We start from the raw sequence: 14,829 nt of genomic DNA, 5'->3' as shown, positions 1-14,829 counted from the left end.
GGATGTATGTTCACAATGAGCCTTGACAAGCTGCAGAGATGGATTGCACCAATGTCAAGGACCTAGAGATAGACCTTGTTGCTGTAAACAACTTATCCCAGGACACAGAGCCAAGTGGGAAGGGCTGTCGAGATCAGGGAGTAAACACGACTTTAGTGAACATGAGCAGACTTGACACAAAAAGTGTAACACCAAGACCCTGTTAAAATCAGACAAGTACATAACTCCTAGTGAAGAGTAGAAGTCACTTCCTTTCTCTCAGCGGTGCCCCGTGTTGCAGAACTTGGTGTTCTGAGAGTGTTTTTCCACAGGTCCTACAGAAGTAATGTATTTTCCATGATCCTCCATTTCTAGATGGAGGAATAGGGCAATACTTCTTTAAGGCTGCATATCCACAACTGCAAAACTAGTCAGGGACAAGTTCACAGGGCCACAGTGATACAGCATAAGACCAACTTCTGCCATACTTCAGGGCTTAGATACACTGGAAATTTTACTTCCATTTCTATATTTTGCTTTTCACACCTGAAATATCAGCATAGAATTTATTTTTTTTTTAAGGAGTCCTTGGAATCTCTTGAGATAGGTAGAAAAGTACTCCAAGATCCTTCCTACATGAAAATTAAGTTGTGCAATGTGGCACAGAGGGAATCAGTTTGCATTTACAACTTCACACAAAACCCATGTATCAGAAGTTGTTCCACTGACTTAGAAAGCAAGGGCAACTTCACTTGGGTAGCTTCACTTGAGGTCTCACAGCCAACAGCAGCTTCAGAGCTTTATGCAAACCCCCCTACAGCCAACATGAAAGAGCTTGCAGAAGTAGCAGAAAGTTGATCATCATCACTGCCTGCCATGTCAGAAGAGTTACACAGAAAAAGAAAAAAGGTTTCTTCTTCACTCTCCAGGGAAACAGAGCCACGAACACCTCTGCCCTGGAGAGGTTTGGCAAGATAGAGCCTTGCAAGCATGACAAAAAGGGAACTGAATAAATTTCTCCAGGCAATTCTGAACTTGATGTGTTTATTTGAGAGCTCTCTTCCAGAAAGATAGGGGAGATATAGCAAATAAGTAACAAAATTAGTAGAAAAAGCTGCATCTGACCACTGCAATGCACCCTGCTGTTTATCCTTCACAGGATACTAAGAATGCAGGGTTACATTAGGATTCAGGCAGCACTGCTGGCTCTTAAAGTGCTGCCAGTGGGACAGAACCCTGTTACCTGCCTGCCTCCTGGAAACCACTGCAAGAGTTTGTTGGTACTGATACACAACAGTGTCTATCAGGAAAGCAACCAAGCATCAGAGTTCACATTAGTATTCAAGGGCAACACCAGGAGAAGCTCTGGGGTTTGTGGCATGGCACCCACCCCCAGCAGAGACCACATGTGCACTGGTGGTGCTGAGAGAAGTGAGACAGCAATCTTCCAGGGTACAGACTAACAAGACTCACCAGACAGTCTGTACTTCAGGGTAGACTTGTGTGAAAAAAATCTAAAGTAAGAATATACATCATCTCTGGAACAACATTAAAGCATGTGCAGGAACCATTTGGACACAGCATTTTCTTGCTGGGAATGTGATGCTAGATGCTAAGGTCTTCAGTTTTTCTGGATGCTAAAAAGGATGAGTTCTTATGCAACTGTTCCAAGCCATTTATCTAGAGAGGGCAGCAGCTCACTTGTACACAGCAGCAGAGTAAGGGCTGCTTGGAGGGTTTGTCTGCATTGCTAACTAAATTGCAACAGTGATTAAAGATAGGTCACATTAACAGCTTCCAGCCCCTCCTTTCTGTCTTAAAAAAACCCACAAGAGTGTTGGCTGGTCTAAGAATTGGCAAATTATGGATTTTAAAAAAACAAACAAAAAACCCCCAGCAACAACAACAAAATAGTCAATGGACATGATAAAAATCTTACCACAAGTTATCTCATCTTAACATCTCAGTTAGGACAAAGTACAATCTGCTGATTCCCAAGGTTACTGAACAAATGACATGTCAACGTGACAAATCAGACCACAACCATTCAAGGATCCAGAAAGAAAGTAACAGAAGCTTGGAACTTCAGCTTTCCTCTGAAACAACACTTGAATGCAATATAGAAATACACTGACATCACTTGCTACATTTTAGGTTACCAGGCACTATATGCCCATACATATTACTCTCTTGCACTCCTGCAACACTCTCTAGACTTTGTCAATGTCCACATGGAGCTACTATGCTGGTCAAACAAAGGCAGATCTTTGTTAGACCAAACATCTCTACTTCTGCCTCACCACCTCAACTGCTCCTGAGATCCCTGGTGTTACACAGCTAGGCATGGCAGCAAGATCTCCATCCAAGCTTCTTCAGGAAAGCCATTAGCTGCATCACCACGGCCTCAGTGAGGTAAGGTCAAGAAGGAACAACCTAAACAAAAAGAAATGGAGAAATGGAGGAAATTCGAGAGATGCCACACATACAATATTCTTTTTTCAGCTGGGAAAGAATGTTATTCAAGAGCACCAATTCAAAAATTGAATAGTTATTTATTGTTCCAGAAGTACATAGCTCTTTTATACATATTTCATAAATGATACAGGATTTTACACATGTTCAGGTTTTGTGTGGGTTTTTTTGTTGTTTTTTTTTTTTTTTAAAGAAGGACTTTTCTCCATGCTCCCTCCCTCATCCCAAACAACACCAATTATTCAGCTACAGGATCGTGTTTATTTTTTTTCCCCTTTAAAACTCACCACACCAACAGGATAAAACAGATAAAAAATAATCACACAATGTAAATTAATTGAAAGACAGAGGAAAAAGGGAAGGAAAAAAAACCTAGAAACATGCACCCATTCAGTCCAACATGCCATTGAGTGAGAAGAGGCAGCAATCCCAGCTGTGTTTCCACATCTGCAAGGCACCTGGCATCTAGGTAATACTGTAATAGATTTGGGTTTTTTCATTCCAATTTTTTAAAAATATGGTTCTCTTTCCATTACACAGTGAGGAGCAGTAGTGAAACATCAAAAAAAAGCAGCCAGATTTTCTGATATTTTTTCAGATATAAAGCTCTGTGCCCTTCTCCCACCTTCATCCTGCCTCCATAGTATTTATCAGCAGGATGCTAAACCAGACTGACCTGCTCTGAATGAAGAGATGTTTTATCTGCTTAGAAATCAGCCAGCCTTGGCTAGAAGAGAGGGCAGTGGGTTGACTTTCCTTCCTCTATTTCTTTTAGCTAAGCACAAGACATGTCATTAGCCACTCCCTAGAAATTTTGACCCGTGGGTGCAAAGTTCATTTAAAGCTACTTAAGTAGGGGAAAGTGCTAGAGAACTGAAGCAGTTCTCTGTCTTGCACTCTAAGAGCCTTAGGCTTACAAAAAGCCTCTGGGCAAGGAAAATGCTTTGACCATATATGAGACCTTTTATCTTATTACACAAGCAGTCAACTATCAAGCTTAATTATCCTATTTTCCAAAACTGTTCATTTAAAAGCAGGAGACATGATTCTGCAAACAGTTTCATAATCCTGTAAGCTTTTCATAGTCCAGGTGGCTATCAGATTTGGGGTAGGAAGAGAGGAATCTCCCTCCCTTAAGACTGAATATAAAAAACTTCTCATGCAATGCTGCCATTGATTTCTAGAAGAAGCTCAAGGGCACTGGTACGCAAAGTTTAAATAGTTATTAATCCAAAATATCAGTTATCAAATGTCCAGAAGAAAACTCATTCCTTCTCTCACTTGACCACAACCAATCTGTGCTACAAATAAGGAAAGGAGGAAGTCAGTAGGACAACATGGGGTGGGCTGGGAAGGGGAAGCTCACGGTTTTCCAGTAGAAAGCAGTCTTGTAGTAACTTTATAAAAGAGACCAGGTCTGATCAGAAGTGTGCGTGTTAATGGCGGTGGAGCACAAGTTCTGGTCACCAGTCATAGCTCCGAGTGGCTTGGATTCTTTGTTCTTTTTTTTTTTTCCCCACATTTTTTTTTTTTGAGAGAGAGAGAGAGAGAAAGAGAGATCTGAATCAGGTAAACGAAAATTTAAAAAGCTGAGCAGGCTGCTGGTGTCTTGTCAAGAGGCAGACCCTGCAAAGCTGGAAGAAGATACTCCTACACCCCAGCATTACATTCTTTTCATTGAACCCCCCCAAATCCTGTATTTGTACACAGTTGCCATTCAGTGTTTAAATATGACTATTTGACAAGCCCTTTTCAGAACTTACATTCCACAATGTCCCACCTTCAGATTAAAGGTCAAACCCCTCCATACCCCCACAGCCACCTCCCAGCTTCCACCTGCAATGCTTTTTAATTAAAAAGGCAAGAGTTATGAACAGGTTTTTTGCCGGGGTTCAGAGCTTTTTTGCTGATCAGTCCTTTTCATCAATTTGCTGGATGGGCAGGTGAACCTGCAGTGGGTCTCGAAGCCTCTTCAGGTCCAATTCTGCCTAAAAGGAAGAGATACATTATAAAGAACAAGCTCTCAATATACCTCAACACCATTTGCCTTTCCAGAATAGGAAGCTTTTCCATCTATCTTTTTCCTGTCCAGAAGGGAAGAGTTCAAGAAGTAAAACAAAGTTGAAGGCACAGTTGGGAAGACAATTCTCAGCACTTATTGAAAGACATTTGCTCTCTACTTGTCTAACCCAGTCTGCATGCAGCCCCTTAAAAGGAATATGGTAGGCAAAATTTGATCACCATAAATTCAATGAAAATTTTAAAAAAAACCAACAAAAACAAACAAACCAGCTAAATTAATGGGAATGGTTGATTCTAGAACAAAAGAGTCCATGAGAATAAAGACACCCAAGGGAACCTGTATTAACACAACCAAAAGGTCTTTCTGGGTTTTCTCCTGAAACCAAGAAAGCCTAACCCTGACCTGCCTCTATTCCTTGCACAGGTTCTTCTCCAGGGCAAGGAAGTACACATCTTGCCCTGAATATCCTACACTACATTTTCCAGAGCCTAGCAATAAAGAGTATGACATGGGGCAGTGAAAAAGGATGTGACAGCTCTACTTTTTCTGCTCATGCCATCATTCTCCAGAAAGGCTCTCAAACATGAGAAAAGATCTCTATCAGACTATTTCCTTGAACAGATCCCACAGCCTGGAAAGTCTGCCAAAAGGGCTTGTCTCTAGAGTATGAGAAATGTCTCCCCACTTCTTTTAACAACACAGACCAGTTTTTTTAATGTTATTTTCCAGAACTGCAACTCAGTGCACTGTGCACAGTGCTATGTCAGGAAGACATGAACTGAATGGATGCAAGTCTTCATTCCTCACTAAATCCATCTGGCATGTAGGAGTTGAGAAGAAAGAAAATCTTGAATTAGGCTTCTGAGACATGAAGTGCCTGAAGCAACTTTGCCAGCAGTTTCTAAAAGGCCCCTACAGATAGACACAGACAACTGTTTCATGTTGATTTACACATCCAGTAGTTCTATTCCTGGGCACATTAAAGCCAATTCAGTGGCTGCACAGGGGCTGTGACAAGAAAATGGGCTGAAAATGTAAGATATATCCATTCTTGTTTGAGGTACACCTATTAATAGCACCTAGGAACCAGAAAGCAGTAATTTTTGTCTTATTTCTGGAAAAATTCTTGTTACCTGAGCAATTGCATCCTTGAGCTGATTGTATTTCTCTAGATCAAATTGTGTCTTTTTGGCTCCTTTATGGAAAAATAGTAAGTACTGTCTGTCTCTGGCATCTGGATAAACATATTCCTAAAAAGAAAAAAAGGAGAGAACACAGGAATAAAACATCAGCAGGACACACAGGACACAATTAGCACAGCATGCATCAGGGGAGTTTTGGGAGGGTGACAAATTCCTGTCAGTAAAGACAGAAGGTGAAGCAGCATTGTCTAAGCCCACTCAGTGTAGTGGGGTGACTCCAGCCAGAAACTAAACCTCTGCCCAGTCACTTACTCCCTCACAGCCAGATGGAAGATCATGATCAAGAAGGAAAAAAATACAAAACCCAAAGAAAATAATTTTAAAAGCCCATAAGAGTGATGCAAAAGCAATCACTCACCACCTCCCACCAGCAGACTAATGCCCAGCCAGTTTCTGAGCAACAGCTACTTTGGAGAAACTGCCCCCAGTCTATTGCTGAACATGACGTGACATGGTATGGGACACATGGGACACTGCTGTTCAGGTCATCTGTCCTGGCTGTGTCCCCTCACAACACCTCAACTTCACCCATCCCTGGCTTGTTCCTAGAGGAGGAGAGTAGGGAAAAAGATAACCTTGATGCTTTGCAAGCACAGTTCAGCAATAGCAAAAATACTGGTTATCAAGACTGGTTTGGTCACAAATCCAAAACACATCACCACAGCAGCTGCTGTGAAGAACATTAAGTCCATCCCAGCCAGACCCAGTGAAGTCAGATTTTTGCTTCTCTACTTAGTACGTTATACCCCAGCAGCAAGTTACCATCACCTCCCTTCTGACCTGATGTGTGAATCCTTCCATGCAGAGGGAAAAAAAACAAACCCTAACACATTTCAATACTTCAATACTGATAAGCTTGTGGGGAGAAAGAGAAAAAAAAAAAACAGCTATACATATCAGAAGAAAGCCTTTGTAAGATGGCCCTTACTCTCTTTTTCTTAAAGTCATAAGCATGCAATGGTTAACTAAAGCAACAATAGTTGCTTATGAGCAATTGCTTTATCATCTCTCAACCAAGCTATGCAGACAAGAACAAGAATCCAATACCATAACTTTTGCCAGGGATACTCTACTGCAAAATGTCAGGGCTTTTTTGAGCATGCAGATAACTTGCAGCAGCAGAGCTGTTCACATCAAATCCCACATAACCTCTTCAAAGCACAAGTCTGCCTGCTGGAGTTCTCTCTCCCTTGTCCTGGAACATCACACAGCCTCTGTGCCTGGTATAGATCCAATGAGTAGGGGTCTCAGATGGAGAAAAGCTACGTCCAGAGTCAAGCCACCCCTCTGAAACACTGAGATTCTCAGTCTGGCAGAAGATGTACTAGTTGATTTGACTTGATTAAAACAAAAAATCTGAGTTCAACTGAACTTGGCAAGGGCTATGCCAGGAGCCCTGACAGGGCATGTGTGCCCTCAGCCCCTGAAATGCTGCAGCTGACAGATCACTGGGACACCATGCTGGAACACACACATCATCTCTTCTGGGGATTTGTGACAGTAGAGGCTCTACGAGCCCTCCCTCCCCCATTATTTAGGTGGGATTATGAAGTTTGAATAAGAGTGTTGAGACAAACCAAGCACTAGATATCCACAGAGTCTGTCACAACTACAAGAATCCAGGGAAGTGGAGCTCTACTTTTTGCAGAGATTTCTCAACACTGGAACACATCTAGTTTTTAAAGGACTGAAAGCCAACAGATCTGGAATTGCATCAAGGGGCAAGGATTCAAATAGATCTGTTTAATGTGTATGAGAGTCCAGATCCACAAAATATCTAAACTAAAGTATTTAAAATATAACCCCTGAACCTTTCTTTGTCTCTTTAAAGAAGACCAGCACCTCATGTCAGAGGTGTGCTTCCCTGAAGAGGGAAATCAGCAATGACCACCACCAGAAAACCCCCACAACCATGCACCATCATCCTGGACAGCAAAAGTTAAATCAAAAGGTATCTAGGTTCTGACAGGACAAGGAAGGCACAAAACTTCTAGCAGGCACAATTTTGCTATTTTTTAATGGAGAAGAGCTCAAAACAATTCTTCTGTGACAGCACAGCAGGTCCTACCTGTCGAGTCATTACGAAATAAGCATACATTGCCATGGCACTACCATAGGTGATGAAATAGGTAACTGGTTCCATAATGTCCCAAGAATATTCCCACCAGGTGAGGCGGGCCAGTATCCCAAACTGAGTGGCCATGTAGGCCAGGCCTCCCCACAACACCAAAGTTGTCCTCTTCTCTGCTTTCCTGCTGAGTTCCATCCTTACCTGCAGGAGACAGAAGTACATGCCTTGTATTCTCAAAAATAATTATGTAAACATAATCCAGAGAGAATGCCAAAATAACACCTTCCATTTATATAAAATGCTAAGTGGTTTGAGACATATAATTTGAATTTAGGTCATGCAGACAAATCCACATTTTTTTTCCACTCACGCCTTGCAATATTGTACTTGGAGATGCTCTGGATATCTCACAGAGCTGCTTTTTTCCCTATGTTCAGAGATGTTCTGTTGCATTAGCCACTGTTTATTTACTACCAAGCTCATGTCCAATTAAGAAAAAAATACTTATTCAGAAACAGACATGGTTTGGTATACACATTGGGAATCTCCTGCTTCAGTGATCTTAGAACTATCTGAAATGTACAAGGGACCTAATTAAAATCTTCAAATTAATTAAGGCTGCATTTGGAGGATAAGTAAAATACAATAAGAAACTTCTCACTTTTTCTAGTGGTGCTAGTTGCTCCTTCAGTTCCTCTAGTCTCCCTATCAGCTCCTTCTCTTTGTTCAGCTGGTGCTCCTCAATGCACAGGGCAGTGTACAACTGCTGAACCAATGTCTTGACATCATTCAGCGTTGTTGCGTTTTCATGGCTTAAGAGCTCTAGGTAAAAAAGAGACTGCTTTATATACATTTATCCACAGAACTTCTTATACACGCTTCAGAAACTGCTATTAATCTGCACAGGAAATGCATGAAATCATCTTCTCCATAAGGAAGCCTTTGAAAGAGCTCCAACACTCTAAGACAATGCAATTTCTTCAGAAAAACATCAGGATTTTTTATTAGATATTCCTAAAATGGGGTAAGAATAAGGAAAAGAGATACATCCTATTAGCTTGCCTGGTATCAACAGCTACTTCTGATCCATATTAACATAGAAAGCTTAATGAAGACCATCACACTAGCTGTCAAGAAACAGCTGGAATTCAGACTACAACTCATCAGCAACCATAGTTATTGATTGAAACAGCAACTGAAGATTTTGGGTCAGTGGTTCCAGAACGTGCAATCTCAAGATACTAATTTTGAATATCAATGCCAGGAATTGTTTCCCAACACTCCATGGACAACCCCTGGCTGTGCTGTCTACAGGGCAATTAAATTCTACCTCAAAGAATTTAAGTAGACAGTAAGACTGACTTTATCCCTGCATTTCAGCAAAAAGAGGACTGCTAACAGGAGTCAGTTTGTAGAAGAGTTGTGACTAGTGATATTGTATTAAACACCCCATACGGAAAAAAGTTTCAAATTACAGCAAAAAACCTTGACATTATCCATATAAATAAACCAGGGTTTTAAAAAATATCTAGGCATCCTTGGCCTTGAACCTTTCGTTATCTTCTCAAAATATAATTTTACTAATGCATAAAAGCTCTGGACAGTTTAAGTTTTAACACTAGCAGCTGAAGGGAAAGGACTGACTCAGTTGCCTGAGCTGAGGCACACAGAAAGCACATCACATCCCTCTCCGAGATAAAGGGCTCCTGTTCCCCTGTGAAGAAATAAAAGAATGTTCTTACTGAAGCAACCATCCAAAGTACTTAGTATTTAATATTACAGTGTTCTGGCCTTTGCATTTCAAAATAAACAGAGTTATTTTGTAAAAATGGAAACAAAAAATAGTTGAAAAGTTTAACAGAGCACCTATTTATGGGTACATTCATTTTAATAGAAGCTAACTACAGAAATCTGTGGCAAGTGAATCAGAGGCAGCAGTTCCAAGTAACTGAGGTGATCCCAGAGCTCATCTACCAGCACACAATGGATCATATCATCTAAGAGAGCTAACCAAAACTACACTGACTCATTGACAAACACTTTGCTCTCTAAGGTATTAGATAAGTGGATATATGAATTGTCTTATCAAACAAATTCTCCACTACAGAAACAGACACCATGTTTTCACTCTCATTAAGTTGTATCGAAAATTGTAGACTAGACCAGGGAAGCTGGATACCATCACTTGCTCCCAGGGGCTAAGAACTGGAAGAAACACCTTGCTAAAATCCTTACTCCATCCTCTGGTGTACAGTGTTTTGTAAGCGGGTGAAAAACAAACAGAGCAGCAGAGTGAGAGAGTGGAAAACAACTTTTGTGTGTGGGTGATATCCAGTGATTAAGATTTCCAGTCTCAATGGACAGTTCTCTGCTAATGTGCTTTTAAGAAAAACAAAAGACATCTCTAGTGGAAGCCAGTGTACCCACAGACTGGGGAGAAACAGCATCTCATCAATGCTGCAGCCCCAGTTCCAGAGTCTCCTACATACCAAGGACAAATGGAGAAAGAGTAGATAGTAGATGAAAATACCAAATTCCTGCTTCTCCCAGTAGCTTTGGAGTCTCTTAAAACCTTGCAAGTTTTCACATTCAAAGCATACTATTTAAAAAGGGTTTTCTTATTGATTCAAAATAGGTTGGTTTCCCTTCCTGTTTGATTCTAAGTAATGTAACCTTTTAAGACCACCATCTCATTTATTTCACTGTTTGCTACCTAACAAGGTTTCAAGGTTTATTTGCAATATTCAACATACCTTACTTATAAAAGGAAACAATGTTAACTGACAGGTAAGGAACAATTTATTCTTCCAAATTAGATCATGTAAGTTTCGATCTAATTCCCACATTGTATGTGGTACTAATTCATAATGAGTTAAATTAAATAACTTTTCAGTAATAAGAAGAAATTGAAAGAAACCCCATTTCTTCATTTATTCCTTTTATGGGGTGTACTGCCTTTAAGCAGAATGAATACCTGCTTTTCCATCACTGACAATTCCAATTACTTGGATACCACTAAATTAGACAAGGGCATGATTAAAAACTGCAGAGTTTCCTTCAGAAACAACACTTCATGTTCTTGAACAAGTTAATAAGCATCCTGCAACTAACCAGGGAACCGAATGCTTTTCTGATGTTTACCAGAACATGGCTGCTTTACCTCTCTTTGGTGGTTTAACATGATATGTGACATCATTAATGCTCAGTTTGAAGTCATCCAGCAGAAGCAAATCTATGCCTGTGGAGGAGGCGACACGTGTGCCATCTGTAAGGCAAACACAGACAATTCATTAAACAGCAGAAAAAGTACCTAGGTGTGCAGTGGCTAAGCAAGTTGCAAAACCATCCTAAATCCAGTTGTTAGACTTCCCCACAGACAATACTCTTTGTCCAGATGGTTACATCTGGGAGACCTTACATGGCAAATATTAGCTGAGTTATGTATGCAGCTGCTTTCCTAAATTTGCTATTTTGGGTTACCTTATAAAAAGTAGTTCCCTTCACCCCACAGCCCCATACAACTGAGCAAAACCTTTAAAATAAGACATTAAGTGAACCATGACTGGGTTTTAATAACTAAGCAAGATAACTTCTCTTGTACCACCTTTTACATCCAATTCCTTACAAGTCAATGAGAACCTCTAAGATAGGTTGCATCTTTCCTACTAAAGAGTAGGAAATTCAACAAAACCCACCTCCATCAGGATTAATGTCTATAAGCTGAACATGAGGAATGTTTTTCTGCTCCTTCACTCTACAGTCAGATTTCCTTGGCAGATTTAACTACGCAATGGTAACCAAAAAAAAAAAAAAATTCTTACTCTAGGAATGGCGTTTGTATCTTCTATTTTTTTCAGCTCACACCACAACAAACTTTTACTAAAGGAGCAAAAAAAGCTGGTTGAAAACAGATGGAAAACAAGTATAACAATTAGCTAGTGCACAACAGTACCTGCTGAGTAGATTGCAACCCGATCAATCCCTCGATCCTCTGCTCGCAGCTGTTGTAAGAAGACACCAACAGAGTCTGAGATTGGTTTAAGTGTGAACTGGCAGCGTTCACGTCGGGATGGAAGATTCACAGAAATCACAGGTAACCCATTTTGGTAAACCACTGTTACTTCTACAAGGAAGACAAAAATACAAGTTTAAAAATTAACAAATCTTCTCAGAGCAGTTCTGTATTTGTCCCATGGAGAAAAGAGCAAATGTGTTTATGAGCTGAACGTGAAACAGTTTAAATTTTTGGTTCATCTGTTATCACAAGACGTATCCATCAAAGAAAAACTGTAAGATGTCAGAGGGTTTCACTCTCATTAACTTGGTAGTATCTGTGAACATTCCTGTGCTTTGTGGAAAAGCAAAAGATATTTACTCTAATAACAACTATGTTTATACTAAAGGCAACATGATATATAAAAGCCATAACATGGTAGCACAGTATTTTGTGATTATTTTTGAGAATCCAAGTATTGTAGACTATGTAAGATAAAACACTATGCAATTTATCAGGATTTATAGCCCAGAAGACAAAAGCAGGCTGTGTATATTATGAAACATTGAGGAAGAACCTACTTAAAACTATTTTATTCTTGTTTAGTTCTGTTTTCCTTCTCTTTGACCTGAGGCAAAAAAATATTTCAGAGCAGTCAGGAACAGAAGATTGTAGGAACAACGCTCTGAGCTTCAAGGTCATTTAATCCAAAATTCATGGGATCTATATACTTTGTACTTCAGAAGCTAGACAGCGGGTCTTAGGTGTAAATAAAACAAACAAGCAAACAAACAAATTTTCCATTTCTTCAGTGCTGTCAAGAGCTTTTTCAAGAACATTAGGAATTCTGGTGCACCTCTCTAATATGTATGGTAATGACCTGTATCAACTGTAAGCCACTTATTATTTTCCTGCCAGAAAGACAGCCCACACTGTGTGCTTCAGGACATCCATACACAGAAAAAAGAAGTTAAGAGTTCATATTCCCTAAGCCCTCTACTGAGTCACAAACAGCCAACATTTTCTCCTAGTGCAGTAGTTGCTAAGATATAGCTGCACACCTAAACATGATTTGCTTTAGACTGCTACGTATTTTTCTTCTGTAAAAAGCCAAGGTCCTTTTTATTGCACAGAGCATTTGCCACGTCTCGGGGATTGTGCACAGTTGGACCCACCCACGCTGCATTTGCCTTGATATTCCCACCTGTTGGAGTGGGACAAACCATCCTGTCACTGAAACTCATCTAACTCACATACTGACATGCCAAGTCAGTTTAAGCAGCCAACAACAAAACTAGTTGCTCAAAGAAGTCAATGCAAATAGAAACAGAAACAATTAACTACCCAGGGGAACTGTTGTTCAGCACGCCACTGCTCAGCAGGTTTTGCCACCAACAGCCTTTAATACCTCCCCTTCCAGTGATTTGCTGCCAGATGAGGAACTTGTTTATCACAGGATCATCTGCACACCAGGACATTGAGGACCATGACACACCAGGACACGTTGTCCTGGGACAACGTGACTTTCTGAAAAGGGAGGCTCATGGATGCTGGGAAAGGATGTGTCCTGTGCACTATTTTTACAAAGCCAGAAGAATTCTCTCAGACTTTTTGAATTTATTGCCACATCTTCATGAACTGAATCAAGCATTCAAAGGCTTTTTCTCTCTTTCGGGGGAGACTATCTGGTGCTGACAGAGATCCTTACACTGTGTTTCAATACTAGGTGGAAGTGACCAAGCATGAACATCTAAAAGTGACTAAAGCATCCCAAGAGGACCCAGTGTTCAGAAGCCTATAAATGCCTATTCTCAAGACTCAGATACGTGACAATTTTTACTTTTTCAAAGCCTAAAACTGAGACAACACTCAGCTATTTAATACAAAAAAAATAAAGCAAAGTACCACGCTATTTAGACAGAATTTCAAGGTCCTTACCAGCAGCTATTACATCACCAGCTATCAGATTTTTGCATTCTTTCACTTGAGTATTATAGCAAGAGACAGGTAAGAAATGAATTTAGCATTAGCTGAACTAATAAGAAATTATCAACATGTTTAGAAGCTTAAAATAACCACTTAAGTATTGAATTAATTGGTTCTGTGAGCAGCATATACAACATTCATTAACTTACATACTGCCTACATAACCACAATATACAAAAAACATTATTTTAAAATGCTACCTTAATGAGACAGGCAGTGAGACAATTTAGTGGAGAGCAGAAGAGACAACAGTGTTTGCAGCAACACAGTTCTGTGTATTCCCACTGGCACAGCATAAAAAGGGGAGTTCTAGGGCTGCCAGCTCTGGAGGAAGTACCCAGCACCACGGGCCCTGGCTGCAGAGATCAATCATTAGCATTGGTAGCACACACAAAACCTTTCTCCAGGATTTCCAGCTCTGGTGAAGTCTTGAAAACCAAGTTATTTCCCTTCAGAGGATCACCTCAGTAAATCTGGGAATTACAGCTGGCTAATGTTTTCCTTACAAAAAGCTTGTAGAAGTGATTTTCTAGCCCAATTCACTGGTGAGGGAAGGTGGTAATTGTAGCTTGATCCTTTCATCACCTCCCACAAAAGTAATGTCTGGTCATATTTTTACTGCATCAGAGAGGGAAGAGTACAGAGGTAGATAAGAGAAAAACTGCAGGATATATCAGTAACACAAACCTAACAGACAGCTTCAGTAAAAGTTTTTAGCAAGACACTGCAATATGACTGTCTGCCTTGCACTCCCCTGCTCTGACAGCCCTGTGGATTGCCTGTATGAGGGCAACTACAAGTTACTCCGTGGACAAAGCATTTTGGCATTTCACTAACTATAGAGCTTTTTGGCTTATCTTCACTGATTCAATTTTAAATCAGTATTTAAATACATAGTATTTAATACATTTAAATACAATTTAAAAAAAGTAATTGGATACAAGTGTATTTCTCTTCTACAAAAACCTACAACCTGGCCAGGAACACTGCTAACTCAGACCATGGAGAATTTTAGAGGTTTCCATGCTATATTAAGTGTGAGGTTGCTTTGAGGAATAAATTGCACCAAAGCACCACGAAGTTTTGACTTACCCGATATGTG

At 40.2% G+C, this 14,829-nt stretch overlaps 1 protein-coding gene across 2 annotated transcripts in view; it reads right to left on the bottom strand.

Annotated features, from left to right (window-relative positions):
- Positions 1-2,511: 2,511 nt before the first annotated feature.
- The window catches only part of MCU (mitochondrial calcium uniporter), an 83,980-nt gene continuing 71,662 nt past the window's right edge, over positions 2,512-14,829 (bottom strand). The window contains exons 3-8 of one of the 2 annotated variants that reach the window (XM_030453361.1): positions 11,700-11,870; positions 10,908-11,012; positions 8,409-8,569; positions 7,745-7,948; positions 5,608-5,724; positions 2,512-4,435 (exon numbers count right to left, since the gene is read on the bottom strand). In XM_030453361.1, coding sequence (XP_030309221.1) covers positions 4,424-4,435; positions 5,608-5,724; positions 7,745-7,948; positions 8,409-8,569; positions 10,908-11,012; positions 11,700-11,870 — 770 coding nt within the window. In that variant the 3' untranslated portion in view covers positions 2,512-4,423. Of the gene's footprint in view, positions 4,440-5,607; positions 5,725-7,744; positions 7,949-8,408; positions 8,570-10,907; positions 11,013-11,699; positions 11,871-14,829 lie in introns of both variants that reach the window. The other variant, XM_030453360.1, reaches the window with a different exon arrangement.

Source organism: Calypte anna, chromosome 6 (assembly GCF_003957555.1).
Source record: "Calypte anna isolate BGI_N300 chromosome 6, bCalAnn1_v1.p, whole genome shotgun sequence".
Classification (NCBI taxonomy): domain Eukaryota; kingdom Metazoa; phylum Chordata; class Aves; order Apodiformes; family Trochilidae; genus Calypte; species Calypte anna.
Note: the sequence above shows the minus strand (reverse complement) of the source record. Positions and strands in the feature narration are given on the sequence as shown.